At 44.8% G+C, this 18,451-nt stretch overlaps 2 protein-coding genes across 3 annotated transcripts; one reads left to right on the top strand and one right to left on the bottom strand.

Moving 5' to 3' along the window:
- Positions 1 to 1,245: 1,245 nt before the first annotated feature.
- On the top strand, positions 1,246 to 7,374 carry LOC133345102 (acyl-CoA-binding domain-containing protein 5-like). Of its 2 annotated transcripts, none has more exons than XM_061555579.1 (12): positions 1,246 to 1,969; positions 2,880 to 3,000; positions 3,254 to 3,326; positions 3,660 to 3,780; positions 4,017 to 4,049; positions 4,188 to 4,277; positions 4,437 to 4,793; positions 4,912 to 5,208; positions 5,299 to 5,510; positions 5,598 to 5,654; positions 5,848 to 5,951; positions 6,338 to 7,374. In XM_061555579.1, exons 1-12 carry the CDS (start codon positions 1,888 to 1,890, stop codon positions 6,375 to 6,377), a joined length of 1,587 nt encoding a protein of 528 aa, XP_061411563.1. In that variant the 5' UTR covers positions 1,246 to 1,887; the 3' UTR covers positions 6,378 to 7,374. The 2 variants fall into 2 exon arrangements, with proteins under 2 accessions (XP_061411563.1, XP_061411562.1); XM_061555578.1 differs by having other exon boundaries at positions 3,254 to 3,338.
- A 3-nt stretch (positions 7,375 to 7,377) lies between these two features.
- MASTL (microtubule associated serine/threonine kinase like) lies at positions 7,378 to 16,732 on the bottom strand. Its single transcript, XM_061555577.1, has 13 exons — positions 15,908 to 16,732; positions 14,892 to 15,115; positions 13,895 to 14,032; positions 13,532 to 13,671; positions 12,294 to 12,382; positions 11,508 to 11,614; positions 10,985 to 11,345; positions 10,650 to 10,822; positions 9,139 to 10,554; positions 8,883 to 9,018; positions 8,603 to 8,716; positions 8,283 to 8,384; positions 7,378 to 8,189 (listed from the first exon to the last, which is right to left on the bottom strand). The coding sequence occupies exons 2-13, from the start codon at positions 15,075 to 15,077 to the stop codon at positions 8,032 to 8,034; spliced, it is 3,120 nt and encodes a 1,039-aa protein (XP_061411561.1). The 5' UTR covers positions 15,078 to 15,115; positions 15,908 to 16,732; the 3' UTR covers positions 7,378 to 8,031.
- Positions 16,733 to 18,451: the final 1,719 nt, after the last annotated feature.

Here is an 18,451-nt window from a genome sequence, read left to right as displayed (position 1 = left end):
GCCCCCCCCCACTCTCTACCAGCCCCCCCCCACTCCCTCCCAGCCCCCCCCCCACTCCCTCCCAGCCCCCCCCCCACTCCCTCCCAGCCCCCCCCCCACTCCCTCCCAGCCCCCCCCCCACTCCCTCCCAGCCCCCCCACTCCCTCCCAGCCCCCCCACTCCCTCCCAGCCCCCCCCACTCCCTCCCAGCCCCCCCCCACTCCCTCCCAGCCCCCTCCCCACTCCCTCCCAGCCCCCCCCCACTCCCTCCCAGCCCCACTCCCTCCCAGCCCCCCTCCCCCACTCCCACCCAGACGCCCCCCCACTCCCTCCCAGCCCCCCCCCACTCCCTCCCAGCCCCCTCCCCCACTCCCTCCCAGCCCCCCCCCCACTCCCTCCCAGCCCCCCCCACTCCCTCCCAGCCCCACTCCCTCCCAGCCCCGTCCCCCACTCCCACCCAGCCGCCCCCCCACTCCCTCCCAGCCCCCCCCCAGCCGCCCCCCCACTCCCTCCCAGCCCCCCCCCACTCCCTCCCAGCCCCCCCCCCCCACTCCCTCCCAGCCCCCCCCCCCACTCCCTCCCAGGCCCCCGCCCACTCCCTCCCAGCCCCCCGCCCACTCCCTCCCAGCCCCCCCCCCCACTCCCTCCCAGGCCCCCGCCCACTCCCTCCCAGCCCCCCCCCCCCACTCCCTCCCAGCCCCACTCCCTCCCAGCCCCCTCCCCCACTCCCACCCAGCCGCCCCCCCACTCCCTCCCAGCCCCCCCCCCCAGCCGCCCCCCCACTCCCTCCCAGCCCCCCCCCCACTCCCTCCCAGCCCCCCCCCACTCCCTCCCAGGCCCCCGCCCACTCCCTCCCAGCCCCCCCCCACTCCCTCCCAGCCCCCCCCCCCCCACTCCCTCCCAGGCCCCCGCCCACCACCGTGACTTTTGGGACAGCGGTTCCGGGCACGTGACGCAGCCTCCCAATGACCCCTCCCCCCCCTCCCCACCCCGAGCCGTCGTCGTTGTCGGTGGCGGCTTGTGAATGGCGGGCGGCCATGTTGGTAAAGGGGTTCTCAAGAAGAAGACAGCCGTAGTCAAGTTGTACAATGTTGTGGCTTCTGCTCTCCAACACACACCGGGTGTGTTGAAGTGCAAACATGTTACTCAGTCCGTGTCGGGGGGTGATGGTGGGTTTAACGACATCAAGCAGGAAAGTTACCTCCCCCCCCCTCGGGCCCCAAGCCAACGCACGGAGGAGTTCCCCCACTCAACATGGCCGCGGTGGAGCCTACAGCAGCTGAGGGGCGGCGGCGGCGGTGGTGGCGTTGCGATTTCGCGAGTTCACGCGGAGCAGGAAGCCACCTCGCCCGGGTTGCTTCCTCGCAGCGGCTCCCTTCCTACCCCCACCCAAATACCCCCGACGATAGCCCTCGACGGTAGCTCCGTCACACCCCCACACACACGCAGCGGCGGCGGCGGAGGAGGAGACGGGGGGGGGGGGAGAATAAACACGCAGGCGGTAGAGGTCGGCGTCGATTATCACGATTTTTATTTTGCTCCAAGCGGGGCTCCGCACTGTAACGCGACCTACCGTACGTAGACTCGATTTGTTCATCGTTCGGGGTGGTGGTGGTTGTGTGGTGGAGTGGTGGTGTGGGGTGGTGGTGTGGGGTGGTTAGTGTGGTAGACGCTCACGAGTTATTGTGAGCGTCAACATCGACTGAGCCGGCGGCGGCTGTGTGAGTGGACAGCGAAGCCTCCTGCCCCCAATCCACGATCTTCCCTGAGACCCATGTCACTCCGCCGTGTCTGTCTCCCAAGTGTCCCCTTGTCTCACCGGTGACTGTCGGTCACCCCGCGTCTCCCAAGTGTGGCCGTGTCGTTGTCTCTGAGTGGAAAGCTGCGGCGTCTCATCCACGTGGAGCCATGGAGGTGGTGGAGGAGGTGGCCGAGCACCAGAGGCGCTTCGAGGCGGCCGTGCGCGCTGTCAAGAGTCTCCCGAACGACGGTGCGAGGCGCACACCAATTCGTGAAACTCACAAAGCTGCTGTGTGCTGGCAGTACAGCAAGTGGATTCGTGAACCCGACTGTGCAGACCTTTGCGTCTTATTCCCACGCGTGTTGGGATGTCTCCCGAGTTCTCTAGTTTCTTCCCCCACAGAGCAAAGCATTGATGCAGTTGTCAAAACATGTCAATGGAGAACCCTCCTGAAATAGACTTTTTCTGGGTTAACGTGTCATTGTCACTGCGTGGGGTCATGATGATGGGGATCTACATACCGAGCTCCGGTTGGTACATTGCTGTGGTTCAAGGCCCTTATTATGTTCGTGTCTACGCCACTGGAAATGTATGTTATGTTAGGACTTTTACAAAACCTCAGTTTCTCACCAATGTCTCGCTTTTGTGTGTGTTCGTTACTTGCATCGGATGTTAAATGCTGAGACTTGTAAACTTGCAAAGATGGTACTTATAAACCATTGCCAGTTGTATTTAACTCCTTGAAGCCGCACATGCCCTTGAAACGGGTCCTTCAGTATTCATCTTCATAGATGTTTGCCTCTTGCATGTGGCAGCATTTCAATTGCTGTGTACTGCATGCAGAATGCATACTATCGCTGGATTATAGCTAAATCCATCGTGATCAGGCCAAAGTGGCTTAGCAGCAGATGTAACCACTGCTGAACTTGCTGGCTGTGTTTGCCTTTCATAGATTTTATGGCAGTTTAATTTTATAATCTGAAATTATGCATCTTTATCTTAATACTATTTATGAGATGTCAGATTTTTATCCAGAAAATGTGACATCTAATCTGCATGATTTAGCCAGCCTCAATGCAGAATTGCCAGGAAAATGTATGTCGGTCTGTATTTTAAAAAACATGGATTTTAAACATAAACGTGAACTTCTCCTCTGTAGGCTCCTACAAACCATCGCATGAGCTCATGCTGAAGTTTTATGGTTTTTACAAGCAAGCCACCCAAGGACCATGCAAGATAGGTCGCCCCGGTTTTTGGGACCCCGTTGGACGCTACAAGTGGTAGTTTGTCTTTGATCATTATCAGTAACAAATCTGCTCATCGAATTAAGCTGTATAATAAAGTGGTAATCAAGTACAGTAGTATTATTGTCATGTTAGCTTAAACCTTTGTGTTGTATTTGCAAACTCCTATAAAAGTTTAGGGAGTAAACAATGGTAGGTAATGGGCTGTTGTCACAAAATCGTAACCTGCCAAGTATTTCACTGCATCGTGTGGTCGTTGTGGATTTGAAAATGTCTTTTGCTTTGACAGGGATGCCTGGAACTCCCTTGGTGAAATGTCTAAAGTGGAGGCCATGATAGCATATGTGGATGAGATGAAAAAGGTGGGAGGGCAGGTAAAGTCTAGCACTGCTCAAAACAACCTCATAGCCTTTATACATTACTGGACTGCCGATTGTAATTCTGATGAATAATTCAACTTTGTTTTACTTATTTCATAATTACTAACCGAATACCAAGATATAGAAAAGTAACCTAACTTTTTTGGCACAAAAATCTATTTTTTTTCATCTAACATGGACATAAATTGCATGTTCATCATAAGGCTTGGTTATGATCAGTGCATTGACTTACTGAAAACATGCATTACATTTTGCTTCAACCACCTGGACACACTTCTGTCACTCTCCAACTATAAAATGTGTTTTTTTTTGTAGATCCTGGAAAGCATGCCAGTTACGGACAAAGTTGAAGAGCTTCTGCATTTGCTTGGCCCATTTTATGAGGTTGTATGTGACATGCCAAGGCCACCAGGTTTCCCCACATCTCAGGCTGCAGGTATTAAACGCACGTCTTGCATTTTACATTTGACTGCCTGCATTAGACTATTGCTTAACTATTTCAAGGCCACATACGGAGGCATGTATGCTATCAGAAACGTTTAAACTAAATACGCTTCCAGTCATCTTTTATAATCGTAATAAAATCAGAATTACACATTCATAACCAGCATACATTATAATAAATTAGGTACTTATTTAACACAAAGCTTTGCCAAATACTTTATGTTTTAGAAAAACTGGACAGAATGGCAAAGTCACTTGAAGGTAAGCATTGATTCATTGTGGTTTCTGAAATTATATTTTCCATTGTGAATAAAACTTTGTGGAATGCATAATACAGCAGCAACAAATATATATATTGTATGTGTCATTCTTGAGCATGAGTGTCACATTTTGTTTCAGAATTAAGTGGGGTATTGACATCCACTCCCAACCACAATGGACAGGCACATTTCCAAGACAGCCAAGATGAAGATGACAGTATTGATGATGGTATTGTGTGAATACGTTTGAAGTGTGTCCTGTACAGTATAGAACTATGAAGGATAATATTAAAGTGGGGAATCACACGTAGCTTTACAAATGCTTTTCTTAAAAATGAGCCTGGAGGAAAAAATAAAGCTATAACTGTTAACATTGTTGTCCTTTTAGATGATGGAAAAAATCAGTTACTTCAAGTAAAGTGGCCTGAGAGTGACCAGCATGAAGAAAGAGAGTCTCATGCACTTCATGCAGAATCTAGTGATGCAATTAACTTAAATAACCAAATGATAAATTTAGAACAGTGTGAAAATAGTGAACGAAATAACGGCTTGGACAGTGGACGAGAAAGTGACCTGGGGAGTAGTCCACCAGAAAGTATGACTGGATCAGAGTCAGAACTGGAGCACATTACACAAATGGAGCATGGAGAGGAAGGCCCAGAACAATCTGGGGAAGACGAGGAGAGGCGCACCCCACAGGAGTCAGACTTTGACCAGAAATATACCTCTAGTGGCAGGACTTCAGGTAAGCAATAGAAAACACTTGAAACTAACTCAATTACATATACAAATAGCAGTTTTTTCATTTTACAGCTGATTTATTGCAGTCCTCTAAATTTAATGCCCGTGTTTTTTGTGTGTAGTTTTGGCAGGCGGTGAGGCCCGTGTGCAGCACCTCACCAGCGACTCTGATAGCGAGGTATTCTGCGACTCGGTTGAACAGATTATGCTGGAGGAGGCATGGGAAAGTGCTGGAGGGACAAGGGGTCTGCTCAACCATTCCGATGCACTCGACCAGCACAACTGCTTGTCGGCCGATCTGGCCATAACTCGGCCTGTTGGCCATGGTGGGGAAGGACTGGGTCCTGGGCAGGGAAAGCCAGGCAATGATAAAACAGGACCCAATGAAGGAGAGAGACGTGGGATAAAACCTGAGAGAGGTTTGTGCTCTGCACTTTAGAACAGCACGAGAAACTATTACATGTTGAAATTATTCATGTGAACAAACTAGATACTTATGCTATTAACAGGTGGAAGGAGAGCCACTTCAAGAGAAGGTGCCCGAGGACACCACTCAGGAGGGACCGGGGCTGGTGGTGGCGATGGAGAGGATGTGGGAGAAAGCCGAAGGCACCGGACTGATGTCAGCGAGCAAATTGCCGCTACATTGGTGCGGTTACAGCAGGACATGCAGAGTGTCCTGCAGAGGCTGAGCACGTTGGAGGCTTTGGCAGCTACACAGGTGCGTCTCCTCAGTTCTGTGCATTAGAACACTGTAATGCTATTGTAGTTGTGTAACATTTTCTAATTGCAAATTAATTGTCCACAGGCCCGATCGGTTGCCTTCTCTCCACAGCATTATGAAATGCATGTTCCTGCAAGATCGGTAGGTGAACAATTTTTTTAAAATTATCAATAATTTAATTAAAAAATGTGCACCGAATAGTAATGATATAGTACATGTGAGAGTACAGTGCATTTGCCCACCATACATCTTTAAGATTGAAAGTTCCTTCTCTCATGGAATGCTGCCTGAATATTTTTTCTTCGACTTTATTAAACACTACTTTTCTTGGCAGAACCATTCTGGGTGGCCATTTGAGATGTCTGCTCCAACTCTGATATTCTTCATGGTTTGGCCATTTGTAGCACAGTGGCTGGTGCACGTTCTCCGGCGACGCAGGTAACATGGAATCACAAGTCATCCATAATTAATATTATCTGCGTTTGATGTCCGATTTGAACAGTTTATATATGTATGTATAACTTATTTCGTGCGTAGCCAACCACACAAAGTGTAGAAGCCATATGAATGATCTATGATGTCCAATTTCAACAGTTTGTATATGCATGTATAACTTATTTCGTACGTAGCCAACCACGCAAAGTGTATAAGCCATATTATGAGTGATCTATTATACCAAGTATGTACCTTGAAACCTAATTTTAAATGTGTGCTTTACGGAGAAATGTACACGTGAAAATATTGATTATAAGTAGCACCTAACTGCAGATGTTGTGAACACAACATACATTTTTTTTTTATTGAGGGGCTCTAATCTTTTGCAGAAAAATCAAGAAAGCTGGTGCATTCTTATCATTACACTGAATAAGAATAACATGAAGAGAAAAATACTTTGGGCTGTGCCAGTGTTTAACAATAATTTATTGATGAACTTTATTAATTGTGTTTGAAAGATTAATTACAGTATAAATTCATCGGCTATGTGGATTACCTGCTGAACACCTAATCTATACTCTAGTCTGTACCTGTTTTTTTCTGTGAACTGAGTGTTTAAAATGTTGAAAGTGAAATACGATTGAGGGTGTCTACATGAGTTAGATGTAAAAAAATCATTAGAATTTAGCAACTTGGACCTTGAAATATTTAGTAATTAGAAACCACGAATGTGGTATTCCACAATACTTGATTCATCAGAATGTATTCGAGTCAAGGGGACAGCAAAATATTATACATCTAAGCCAAACAGAATTTATATATAGACAATGGTTCACTTGGCCTCTAAGGGATTGATACAATATTTGGTACAGAACAAAAACATCAATTTTTATCAATGCTTTAGGCCATGTTAAGAGTAAGTCAATGTACAAAGGGATTTTTGAAATTAATTTAATATTACAAATTGTCCATTTTTGTCATGCAATTTTAGGAATATAGAATGTGCTGTACTTCACTGGTGGGAGAACCCGATGTGTTGCACATGTAGGACATTGAATTAACTCGGCAATTAGGAGCCAGCAACAATTGGCACAGCCCTAAAATATTTGTGTGTTGTTGAAATGTTTTATATTTGCAACCCATTAGAGATATTTCAATATGGATACATATATAATCAAGGGAATGAAATACAATTGTGATTTGCGGCACTTAATTTTTTTACTTAACATTTATTGTCGAAGTTAATGACAACAGTTTCAGTGGTAAATGTATTTATAATGAATAACGCTGCTACTTTGAAAATTTGAACACGTTTTAAAAAAAGCCTATTGTGATAAACACTTAAGTGTAACAAGGAGCTGGAATTGCCTAACATTTTAAAACATCTGTATAGTTTGAATTCATGAATTAAACAAAAACAAATGTACCATTTTGTGAAGTCATTCATTTGTGCTCACCCAAACATGACAAATACAAATAAACAACACCTTTGTACACTTACGATGCATTGCTTTAAAGATACACAACCCTCGGAAGTAGTTCTTTAACATTTTCAGCTATCCCATGCCCAAGAAGTTAAAGCATTACAGTATTTTCATTGCATTTCTGGAAGTTCAAGTTAGTATTGATGTACTGTGTTGGATAGAAACTACTTCGGGAACCTGTTAGTGCCACTCATGCTGGTACGAGGCCTCTGTCAGTCTTGGGGCAAAGTATATTGCTTGTAGCATTTGAAAACCTAACTGAAAATGCGTTATACTTAAAAAGTATAAAAGCCAGAAGCAAACTTGTTTATGACAAAACTTAAGGATTTTAAAAGAATAGACCTTTATTTACATTTCATGGTAATTAACAACGTTGAAAGTTACTGTTAATGATGAAAAATTACTCTAACCACGAGTTAAATTTGGAATTAATTAACAGAAATCACTTTTAGGAAATTTTGTGGTTTGACTGTGAAACTAAGTGTAATATGAGAACGCCATTACAATAACATGGGGCAAGAAATGCTATCATTCCAAATACTGTTTATGACAAGTCTGCTCAAGCTATGCAGTATAATGAGGTTTAGGCAGTGAACACTTCAAAGGCTAAACTCTGAGACCTGCAAGTGCTGAGCATCATTGCGAGCCTGGAAGTACGTAGTGTCGGTCTCATCGTCCGGCTGTGGCACAAACGGCATGGGTTGCTCCTGCAGGTTTTCCCAGTCCATGCCATTAAACAACACGTGCTGCTTCAAATCTGTGGAAGAGAACCTCATAAGCGCTGAAAGCAAAGCATGTACAGCTTATAAACCAACACTGCCGACGTATTGACACTTGAGCTGCTATTTACCCTTGAAGGTGGCACGCTTGCTGTCGTCCATTGTAAGAAGCCTAGATATCGCATCCTGGGTGTGACAGGACAGTGTCTCCTCCCCTAATGGCCAGGGAATATCTGTAATGACAGTGAAGGTCATAGTCTTGTAAAATAAAACATCACTGGGCTTTTCCACCACCATCCACAAAAATATATGGAGATGATTTTATAGAATCTTAAGTATAGTTGTGCAGTACACTAATTATTGGTGTTTAATCTTAATTACCAGAGTTTTGGGAAATGATGCAATAAGTTGAGTAATGCATAGCAAGGTTATGGCAGCTCCACTGACTCACCTCTCTTGAGAATGTTCTGAAAGACCAGGTTTGGGGTCTCGTCATTAAAGGGTGGGATTCCCGTCAGAAACTCAAACAGGCACACTCCGAGGGACCACCAGTCGACGTTTGGGCCTACGCAAATGTGTACAACTGTATCAATGTACACGCTTTGCTTTTATAATATTCAATGACCATAAGGTACAAAGTGGCAGAGCATGTGACTAAAATATTTCAATGGCATTTAACACCAACTTATGTGCTACAGAGTAATGTGCAGTGTGTGTGTGTGCACTGGTACCATGAGGCTTTCCCAGCAGTAACTCTGGTGCCAGGTAGTCGGGGGTACCCAAGATGTGCAAGGCCGCAGCTGGGGTCTGCCCTCTGCGCACACTTTTTGGTGTTCTATACGGAGTCTGCACTTTTCGGCACGGAGTCTACACAACCAGCGCATCCGGACACTGAACATACTACACACATCTCCACTGGTGCACACAGTTGAAATGCATCATATTTACATGTGTATCCTCCCAAAAACAAAATTCTGCAAAACTTACCGTAAAGGAGGTAGGCTTTTGAGTGGGGGTAAAGTAGTGATGCATGCTACTGGAATGAAGTGGAGACTCCATCAACACGTCCATGGATGCACTAATGATCTTCCTTCCAGCAGGACTTGCTCCAATACTCTGCATGCTGTCCCCTAAACATTCCTGGCTTTTGAACACCACAACATTCTTTTTTCTCTGTATAAGATGCTTTGTCCCACAGTCATGCTTAGGACAATGCTGTTGTTGGAATTGACTTGAAGGCTCCTTGAAGCATGCAGCATCTGGTATTGGAAGGATATCAATATTGTTGCAGCACTGTGTGGGTTCTAAGTCATTTTGCTGTGGACTAATATGTTCTTTTGTGGAATCGGTGGAGTTGTCTTTAAGCTTGCAGTCCTCAAATGAGAGGTCCTTTAAGCTCTTATCCAGGTCTGATAGGCTCCTCTCCATGTGAGAGCAGTCATTACCAGAGGAATTAAAAGAACTACTGAAGCTTCTCTTCAGATCCTTTTCAACAGGGTCCACACAAATACTGTCGTGTGTCTTTTTTTCAAGGTGTCCAAGCAGATTTTTTGCAACAGATGGAGTACTGCTTTTGCAAACTATATCCTCTATCTGCCAATAATTTTTGGTTTTTAAAAGGTCCTTGGATCCACTTATCGGTGCCGAAACATTTATGTCATGTTCAGCTTCTGTGCTAGGTAAAGTATGGTATGTATCAACGTTACAGTCGGAGCCTTTATCTGGCTTTTGATTTTCTTGGATGCAAAATGTATTCACAAATGTAGTCAAGCCTGTATGGCAGTTCTTTCTGACATTGGAAATCTTTGCTGCCCTCTCATACTGTTGAATTCCGTAACGTCCAATGTGTTTTTTTAATCTTACCGGGCTTTGCTCTAATTCTTCAAATCTCCTCTTTACTCTCCCTTTTGATGGGTATCCAAAATTGCCATCATATTCGCATCCCAACATTTCTTGTTTCATTTGTCTTTTTACCATAAAGGTACCATCCTGTTGATTACATAAATCCACCATATTTTGAACCACTACATTCTCTTTATTTTCATTCAAAACTGATGGGATGCCGTCTTCTTGTACACAACTAATTTCACTTGCATTGTTCATAAAACGGCTAGCCACTTCAGGACTACATCTTTTCCAGATACCCTCATCTGAGAAATCATTGAATTCTGGACTAGAGACAGCAGGCTTCTCTGTGACCAGTGGTTCATCCAGGATACTTGTCCATGTGGAATGAACCCCTACATGAGACTTGTCAGAATCTACATTTTTTGTAGCAACACCTGAACTCTTTGAAGAAATGTGCGGCATCTCCAGCATTGTAGCTAAAGTTGTGATCTTTGAAGAGTTCAAAGAAATAACTTTCCCTTTATCTTGGCTGCTTGTACCACCAATTATTGGAACCTGGTGAGCAACAATTATATACACATCAATTAGACTTAGGAAAACAATCATTAAGTACAATCATTAACTGCATATAAAAACTGAATACATCCTACCTTATTGACGATTTGTGTATCTGCAATTTGTGTCACTCTGTCAGTCTGCAGCACCGAGCCGGTGTGGGGAGACCCACGGGAGCCACAGCTGCTTGGGGAGCTGTGTGACTTGAGCAGGCGCGGTGTCAAAGACACCACGGGGGCCGGAGAGCTGTGCATCGCACCTCCACCTGCTGAGAAAACACATTTCAGGACCTATTACTCTGACATTGCTGAATGCAGAAATAAGACTTCAACAAAGCATGATATATATTCCATTGTACATTCAGATATGGTAGATATTTGAATCCCTTGATAAGTGTAATTAGGAAGCTTACCTCAAAAATACAACTTACCAAGTGCTGAGAGCCTTTTGTTTAACTTTCTTTTCAATGCATGGGAGGATTTGACGAAGATATCATCTTTTGGATCCAAGAACATGACGCTTTCATTTATTGGCCCTCCTGCATGCGACGTCAAGCTCATGTCTATGTCAGTTTCTCTCTGTGTTGTCGTAGTTGAATCAAGTTCTCCAACGCTCCGCGACACCATGAGGCTAGATCCCGCAACGGAACTGAGTGTACAATGTATTTTGTGCATCCCTGGCTCCAAAGTAGAGGAGATGCTACCACACATTGTGTTTTCACGCTGCATACTCTCATAGCACACATTTTCTGGCGAAGACATCGGATTGAAGCCGGACTTCTCAGCAGATTTCTGAAAAAACAGAGCACAAAATAAGTTTATGTGCAGTCTATAATCTGTCTCCTGTTTGGTAGATTAATATATTTCAGACATTTAGATGTTTCTCATTATTTACAGGAAAATAAAAATCAGTTTCAAACCTCTTTATGATATGCAGATGTGTGTGTAACTTACAAAGGCAAAGGATGTGACAAGGGAGAGTATCTGGCCAGGAGTTCGAGAGATACTCATTTTAGAGTTGTTAATAGAAGGTGTGTACATGATGTCAGCCATGTTGATCTCTGAAAAATATAAAAGCCAATAAAGATTGATGCAATTAAGTAATGACAACAATATAAAACACAAGAGCACCAATTTGTACAATACTTAGTAATGCACATATTAGTTAAAATTTGATTTGGAGCTTTCGTGACTGCAGGAATTACTTTTTGGTTCTTTCGGTAAAGTCACGTAGAAAGAAAATAAATTAAATAGAAAACGTTTCGATTGCAACACAAACAATCGTCATCAGGTACGAATGAATGAGAAAAAACAAACCTAGTAAATTTAGAAATATGAGCAATATAACACAGAGTCGGCTAACATAACAGTCAACACCCTACCTGGTTGATTAACGTTCTTCCAAATAGTGCCATGTCTGTGTTTTGTCTCTCTCTAAAATTTAGCAATATTTGGAATAACGTTAATCAACCAAGTAGGGTGTTGACTGTTATGTTAGCCGACTCTGTGTTGTATTGCATCATATTTTTAAGTTTACTAGGTTTGTGCTCACTTATTCGTACCTGATGATGATTGCTTGTGTTGCAATCGAAATGTATTCTATTATTTATTTTCTTTCTACCTGACTTTACCAAAAGAACCAAAAGGTAGCACATATTAGTTGTGAAGTACTGTACTTTCCGAAAAGCTTTGCCGTGTTTCTGAATACTGTAGTTAAAAGTGACAATCCATTGCTCGTACCTCGGTTTAAGGAGACCCTAGACAGACCGAAATCTGTGAGTTTTATGTGTCCTGTATCAGAGATGAGCATATTATCTGGCTTCAAGTCCCTGTGAAACACAAAGGCATAGGTAAATTAAGACTCTCATTGATCGCATTTGCATATATTTTTTATATACTTTATTTTAAGGAAGTGAATATTATCCCCACAGAAACGGGGGAAATAATCCGTAGTCCCTGGCACTCCTCTTCCCCGCAGAATGTTTTTGTATCCAATCACAGACCTTCACACATACCTTTGAATTTCTTCCTGCCCTTTTTACTTGGGAGATTTTTTTTTATATATCCAATTACTGCTTACCACTTCAGTAGTGCCCAAAACTGCTTTCCTTCACCCCACATCTTCAGGGTCAAAAGTACATAAGATTGTTATCCTTATCCTGCATCTGCAGGGACAGCAGTCATTAATGTCTAAGACTAGTTTTCAGAATAATCTTAAACGATTGTTTCATTTCAGGGGAGACAATGAGGCAACATGTACTACAGAGACATTTATAAGCATTGCATAATTACGTAAGATTTTTTTTTAATAAAAGTACACTTAAAATAAACCAATAATATACCAGATTATTTTATACAAATGTAGTGGGTTCAACTGAGTCGCAGACATACTTCTTGGAGGCAACACACTTATTAATACCAACACATATCACAAGGGGGTTACTGCCCCTTTACCAGATAACCTATGGTGGTGGACCACCAGGCTAACTACGCTAGTTACTGCGAGTAGCTACAATGGACACCTGCCTTCCAGGGTCAACCAGAGTGCCATGGCCCAGGGTATCCTTATCCCATGGCTGACACTCCCACACTCCCTCCTGTAGGAATCAGCACTACACGCCACGCGTGGTGCCACTGTGCTATCCCAGCGCTCATAGTCCCCCCTAGGGCTGGTATTACACCCACCTACAGGGTGTCCGCAATGACAATGCATCGCACGCCGTGCCTCGCGAGAGCCGGCATTACATAGCGACATACACGATGTCGCTATATACATGATAACCGCGATGTGAGTACGTCGCACGCCGTGCCCCTCTAGGGCCGGCACCATACAGTGACATCCGCAATGTCACTACACATACAAGTACGTTTCATGAATACAGAAAACAGCGTTGAAATGTTCCTGCCGTAAAGAGGAACGTTAGGTTTAGGGCTTGGAGAAGTGCAGCGCTTTTGCACCAGCGGTGTGTGCCGCCCACCGATGTACGATGCCGTGGCGATGTAGGTAGTCAAGAGCCAGTGCCACCTCGGCGATGTACTTCGCAGCCATGTCCTCATCAAAGTAGCCGTAAATGTGCAGCAGTGACTTCACATCGCCGCCAATGAGGTACTCCATCACCTTAACGCATAACCAATTTCACCCTTGTCATTATTCCTCCAAAGACAACGCAACCATGCATTGTTTCATCTGATAAGGTATAAAAGTGTCACAATTCATTCTGAAATAATCTCTCTCATACTGATAAAGACTGCAATCGATTTAAGAAATACATTATTCACAATGTGGTTACAATAACGTATACCAAAAAAGCAACTACAATAAATAACAATTGTTCATTCACCAGATAGATATTGTTGGCAGACTGCAGAGAGTAGAACAAGTGTACGATGAAGGGGCTCTTGCTGAGAGCCAGGGCATCCCTCTCGGCCTGCACCTGGAGCACCATGTTCTTGTTGACCATGTCCGCCTTCTTCATCACCTGTAGAATGCACTGGAATTGGTTACACGAGCAGTGCCAACGAGCTCTGAAGTATAAGAAGTTTTTTTTGGGTTAGATCGCGTAAATAAATGTGTCATTAAAACCCACCATCACCCGACACAACTTGTAAGGGTTGTCACGTAAACAGAACATGCCAATTCGTCACTAGTACAGCACACCGGTGTGTTGGAGAGCCAAGCCACAACATTTACAATCTAAGTACGATGTTTCGACAGTAATTACAACTAGCTTCATCAGGTGACAGCCAGATTTGTGGAGAAGTCCACCAGTTTCGTTCCTTATATAGAGGCGTAGATGTGTTGACCACACTTCTGCGCTCTTGCACAATGTGGGGGGGATTACTGAGGTAACGTACATTATGCAAGTGCATTATGCGAGCCCTCTGAACTTGTCCTTCCCGTCTATTGTGTTTATTAAAATATCCGTACCAACGGTCATCCCTATTGAAGTAGGTGTTCGACACTTCACGTGGCCTCAAGATGCACCTAGCATGGCACAAGCGTCGTGGCGCCATGTCACCACCACTTGCTGTTGTGATTCTCTGTGTGACTGTGGTTTGTGTGACAGTCTGTATGAATAAGTGTACCTGCATGTATGCATGTGACAGTCTGTATATGTCGACTCAGCCTTAATTGAGTACCTGGTGCGATGAAGAGACAGGCGACCGGGCTTAGTGTTGGCCATCCACCCACCCACCACGTGTGCCGTGCCGGCAATCGTAGGGATACCCGCTACCAACACTTACAACCCCAACAACAATCTGTTTAAGGGCTGTGGAGGTGATCTTTGTTATCATTGACAGTCTGTGCACGCCGGTGTGCGTTCGGGGGCCACTCACCTTGATCGCGTAGAGGTGCCCCGTGCTCTCCCTGCGAGCCAGGTAGACCTTGCCGAAGGCTCCACGGCTGATGGGCTTCAGGGTGCGGAAATCCGCGATGCTCGGTGGCCCTGGCACCGACAGCAACACGGAGGGGCCCGAAGCGTGGGGGGGGCCCGGCGGCCACGTGCCGTCGAGGGCCTCCATCACGGTCACTGCCAAGCGTGGGGGTCGGTGCCTGGGGGCTTCAAGCGTCAGAAACAAGAACAAATATTATTTTATTTCTATTATTATTTCTATTATTTATTTTTATTATTATTTCTATTATTTATTTTTTAATATTCAGGCTTATTATTTATTTGTATTTTTGATTTCTATTATTACTTCTATTATTTTTAATATTTAGTTATATGATTAGTTTCCATTATTTGTATTTTATTATTATTTCTATTATTATCTCCAGTGTCTTAATTATTTATATTACTAGTTTCTATTATTTTTATTTCTATTATTGACATTTTTATTTTATTATTTCTATGATTTTTTTATTATTATTTTATTATTTATTTTTCCCTACGTGACTTTACCGAAAAAAACCTAAGCGTATGAATCCTTGCAGTCACACGAAAGCTTCAAATCTAGAAGAAAAAATAAACCCCCTGGGGTTCGCGTGTTCCTTCCGTCTGTGTCACCACGTCCCAGATCCTGTTTCTCAAGGCTCCGTCTCTTTGTGGATCTGTTCCCGAGTCTCTTTATTATCCAATTATTCTCCCCCCGTATCTCGACTTCTTTCCCCTACCCTTCTCTCGTGTTTGACCCCCCCTAAATCGTGTGTTCTACGACTCCTTGTCCGTCGATTGTCTCCAAATGTGTCCCCTTGTGTTTATCTCTTGTCTCTCAGTATTGTCTCATCTCCTGCCTCTGCTGCCTATCTCTAATTTGTCTTCTCTCTGGATCAGTCTCTGTCCCCTTTCACTGTCGCTGTTGTCCCATTTTCTATCCGATACTTTTTGATTTGTTCACATTTATTGTCTCACCGTCTCCTTGCTCCCTCCGTATTCGTGTCTTTATCTCACTTGTCCCCCTTCCTCATATCTCAGTGTCTGTCCCTTGTTCTCGTCTCAGTTTACCGCTACATGTCTCAGTCTCTCGTTATCTCTGTCTCTCTGTCCCTGTGTATGTCTCTCGTTGTCTCCGTCCCTGTGTATGTCTCTCGCTGTCGTTGTCTCTGTGTATGTCTCTGTCTCTCGGTGTCTCTGTCTCTCCGTCCCTGTGTATGTCTCTCGCTGTCGTTGTCTCTGTGTATGTCTCTGTCTCTGTGTATGTCTCAGTCTGTCTCCGTCCCTGTGTATGTCTCTGTCTGTCGGTGTCTCTGTCTCTCCGTCCCTGTGTATGTCTCAGTCTGTCCCTGTGTATGTCTCTCGCTGTCGTTGTCTCTGTGTATGTCTCAGTCTGTCTCCGTCCCTGTGTATGTCTCAGTCTCTCGGTGTCTCTGTCCCTGTCTCGGTCTCTCGCTGTCTCGGTCTCTCGTTGTCCCTGTCTCTCTGTCTCTGTCCCTGTGTATGTCTCAGTCTGTCGTTGTCTCTGTGTATGTCTCTGTCTCCGTGTCGGTCTCAGTCTCTCGTTGTCTGCTCCTGTCTCAATATCTCGTTATCGCTGTCTCTCTGTCTCTGTCCCTGTGTATGTCTCAGTCTCTCGTTGTCTCTGTCCCTGTCTATGTCTCTCGCTGTCTCTGTCCCTGTGTCTCTGTCCCTGTGTATGTCTCAGTCTCTCGCTGTCTCAGTCTCTCTCTGTCTCTGTCTCAGTCTCTCAGTCTCTCGGTGTCTCTGTTACTGTCCCCACTCTCCCCGCTCTCATTTTGAAACGCGCCAGTGACGAGGTCCTTCAGCGAGGACCCCTAACCGAAAGGCGTCCTCGCCGCCTGATTTGTGTCACAGTGCGCGCCACCGCCTGATTGTAATGATATTAGAAGAGAAGAGCGCTTGTAAGTTAATAACTGGCCACGATTTAATCTTAGTCGTATTTTACATGTATTTAAAATAAAATAAAACTCTTACTGATATATAATGAAACGGGATTGCAGCGCGGAGCATGTATTTGAAATCAGGCGAACGCTGCGGTCACTCGAACGATGTTAACGTCAAACAGCTGATACAAGATGATAATTGGTTTTTTTTTACCTTTTTTATGGCAACAAAACAGGTGTTAAGTTGTTAAAACACCAAACTGAAACCTTTTACAAGGAATGTCTGCATTAACCACAATGCATGTGGTCAGAATGCAAACAAAAAATACTCTGATAATATATGCATTGTCCTTGTTGCCAGAAAAAAGGGGAAAAACCTGTTACATTTTGGTCCTGGCAAAAGAGGGCCCATGCTGTCAAACAGCTGATTTAGCGTGACGTCACGACAGGCGCCACTTCAACAACAACAAATACACACATTATTTGGGTCTTTCGGTAAAGTCACGTTAATATTTTGACTTAAAACTTGCGTGACTGCGGGAATTAATATTCTTGGTTTTTCCAGTAAAGTCACAAATAGAAAAAAAAAATGAGAATACGTTTTTCCCCTTTTTTCTGGCAACAAAAACATGTGTTAAGTTAAAACACCAAACTGAAACCGTTTACGAGGAATCATGTCTGCATTAACCACAATACTTGTGGTCAGAATGCAAACAAAAACATACTCTGATAATATATGCATTGTCTTTGAAACTGATTGGTCCACACCAGAGACAGCTTTCTTTTGAGCCTCGTCACAAACGGTGTTAGACCAGAGGACGCCTTTTGGCATCCTCTGGTCTAACACAATGCATATAGGAGGGGCTGGTCACCCCGTGGTGCCCTTATAAAACTCAACGTTTAACCTACTCACGCCGGCTTGTGCCCGCGCTCACAGTCGGGCATATTTGCGGAATACACCACGCCGCCGTTGACCCTGGCCATTGACCGAGCAACCCAACGTTCCTACCAGCTCCCTCCGCAGGAATGTGTTTACAGCAAGGGTGGCACATTCGGGTTTTTTACAATCGGGTTTAATTGTCTTTTTATATTAAACCCGATCATCTGATATTGGGAGAAATCCGGTTTAATTGGTTCCAATCGCAGAACCGCACTTCTCAACGATGGGCTTCATCCATTCCAAGCTAAGGAACTCACTGGCGCCCACGATTGTGGAGAAGAAGCTCCTCGTGTTCATCAAGACCAACCTGCCCGCCGCATTCTACGACTACCCCGTGCCCGACGGCCCCCCGAGTACGATAGCAGCACCGACGAGGAAGCAGCCTAAGCCTTGGATCAGAGTTTCGTATTCATTAAACCAGGTTTTAATTCCCCGAAATCGGGTTTAATTGTATTAAAGAAAAAACCCGATGCCTGCCGCTGGAAAATCGGGGTTTTTCCACCCATGGTTTACAGACCTCTCAAAAGAGTTCCGTTCATCTGCCTCCGGCACCGTGGTACACCCACACGCCACAAGGGCTATCATCATGTGTTGCCGCTGTATTTCAAGCCTTCTGTAACATGGAATAATTGCAGGGAGTCATTCACGTGCCACATTGCTTTCTGATTACTGGAT

The sequence above is a fragment of the Lethenteron reissneri genome, chromosome 21, assembly GCF_015708825.2.
Source record: "Lethenteron reissneri isolate LAM-NWPU_2019-01 chromosome 21, ASM1570882v1, whole genome shotgun sequence".
Classification (NCBI taxonomy): Eukaryota; Metazoa; Chordata; class Hyperoartia; order Petromyzontiformes; family Petromyzontidae; genus Lethenteron; species Lethenteron reissneri.
The sequence above is the reverse complement of the archived record's forward strand: the minus strand, read 5'-3'. Positions and strand labels throughout refer to the sequence as shown.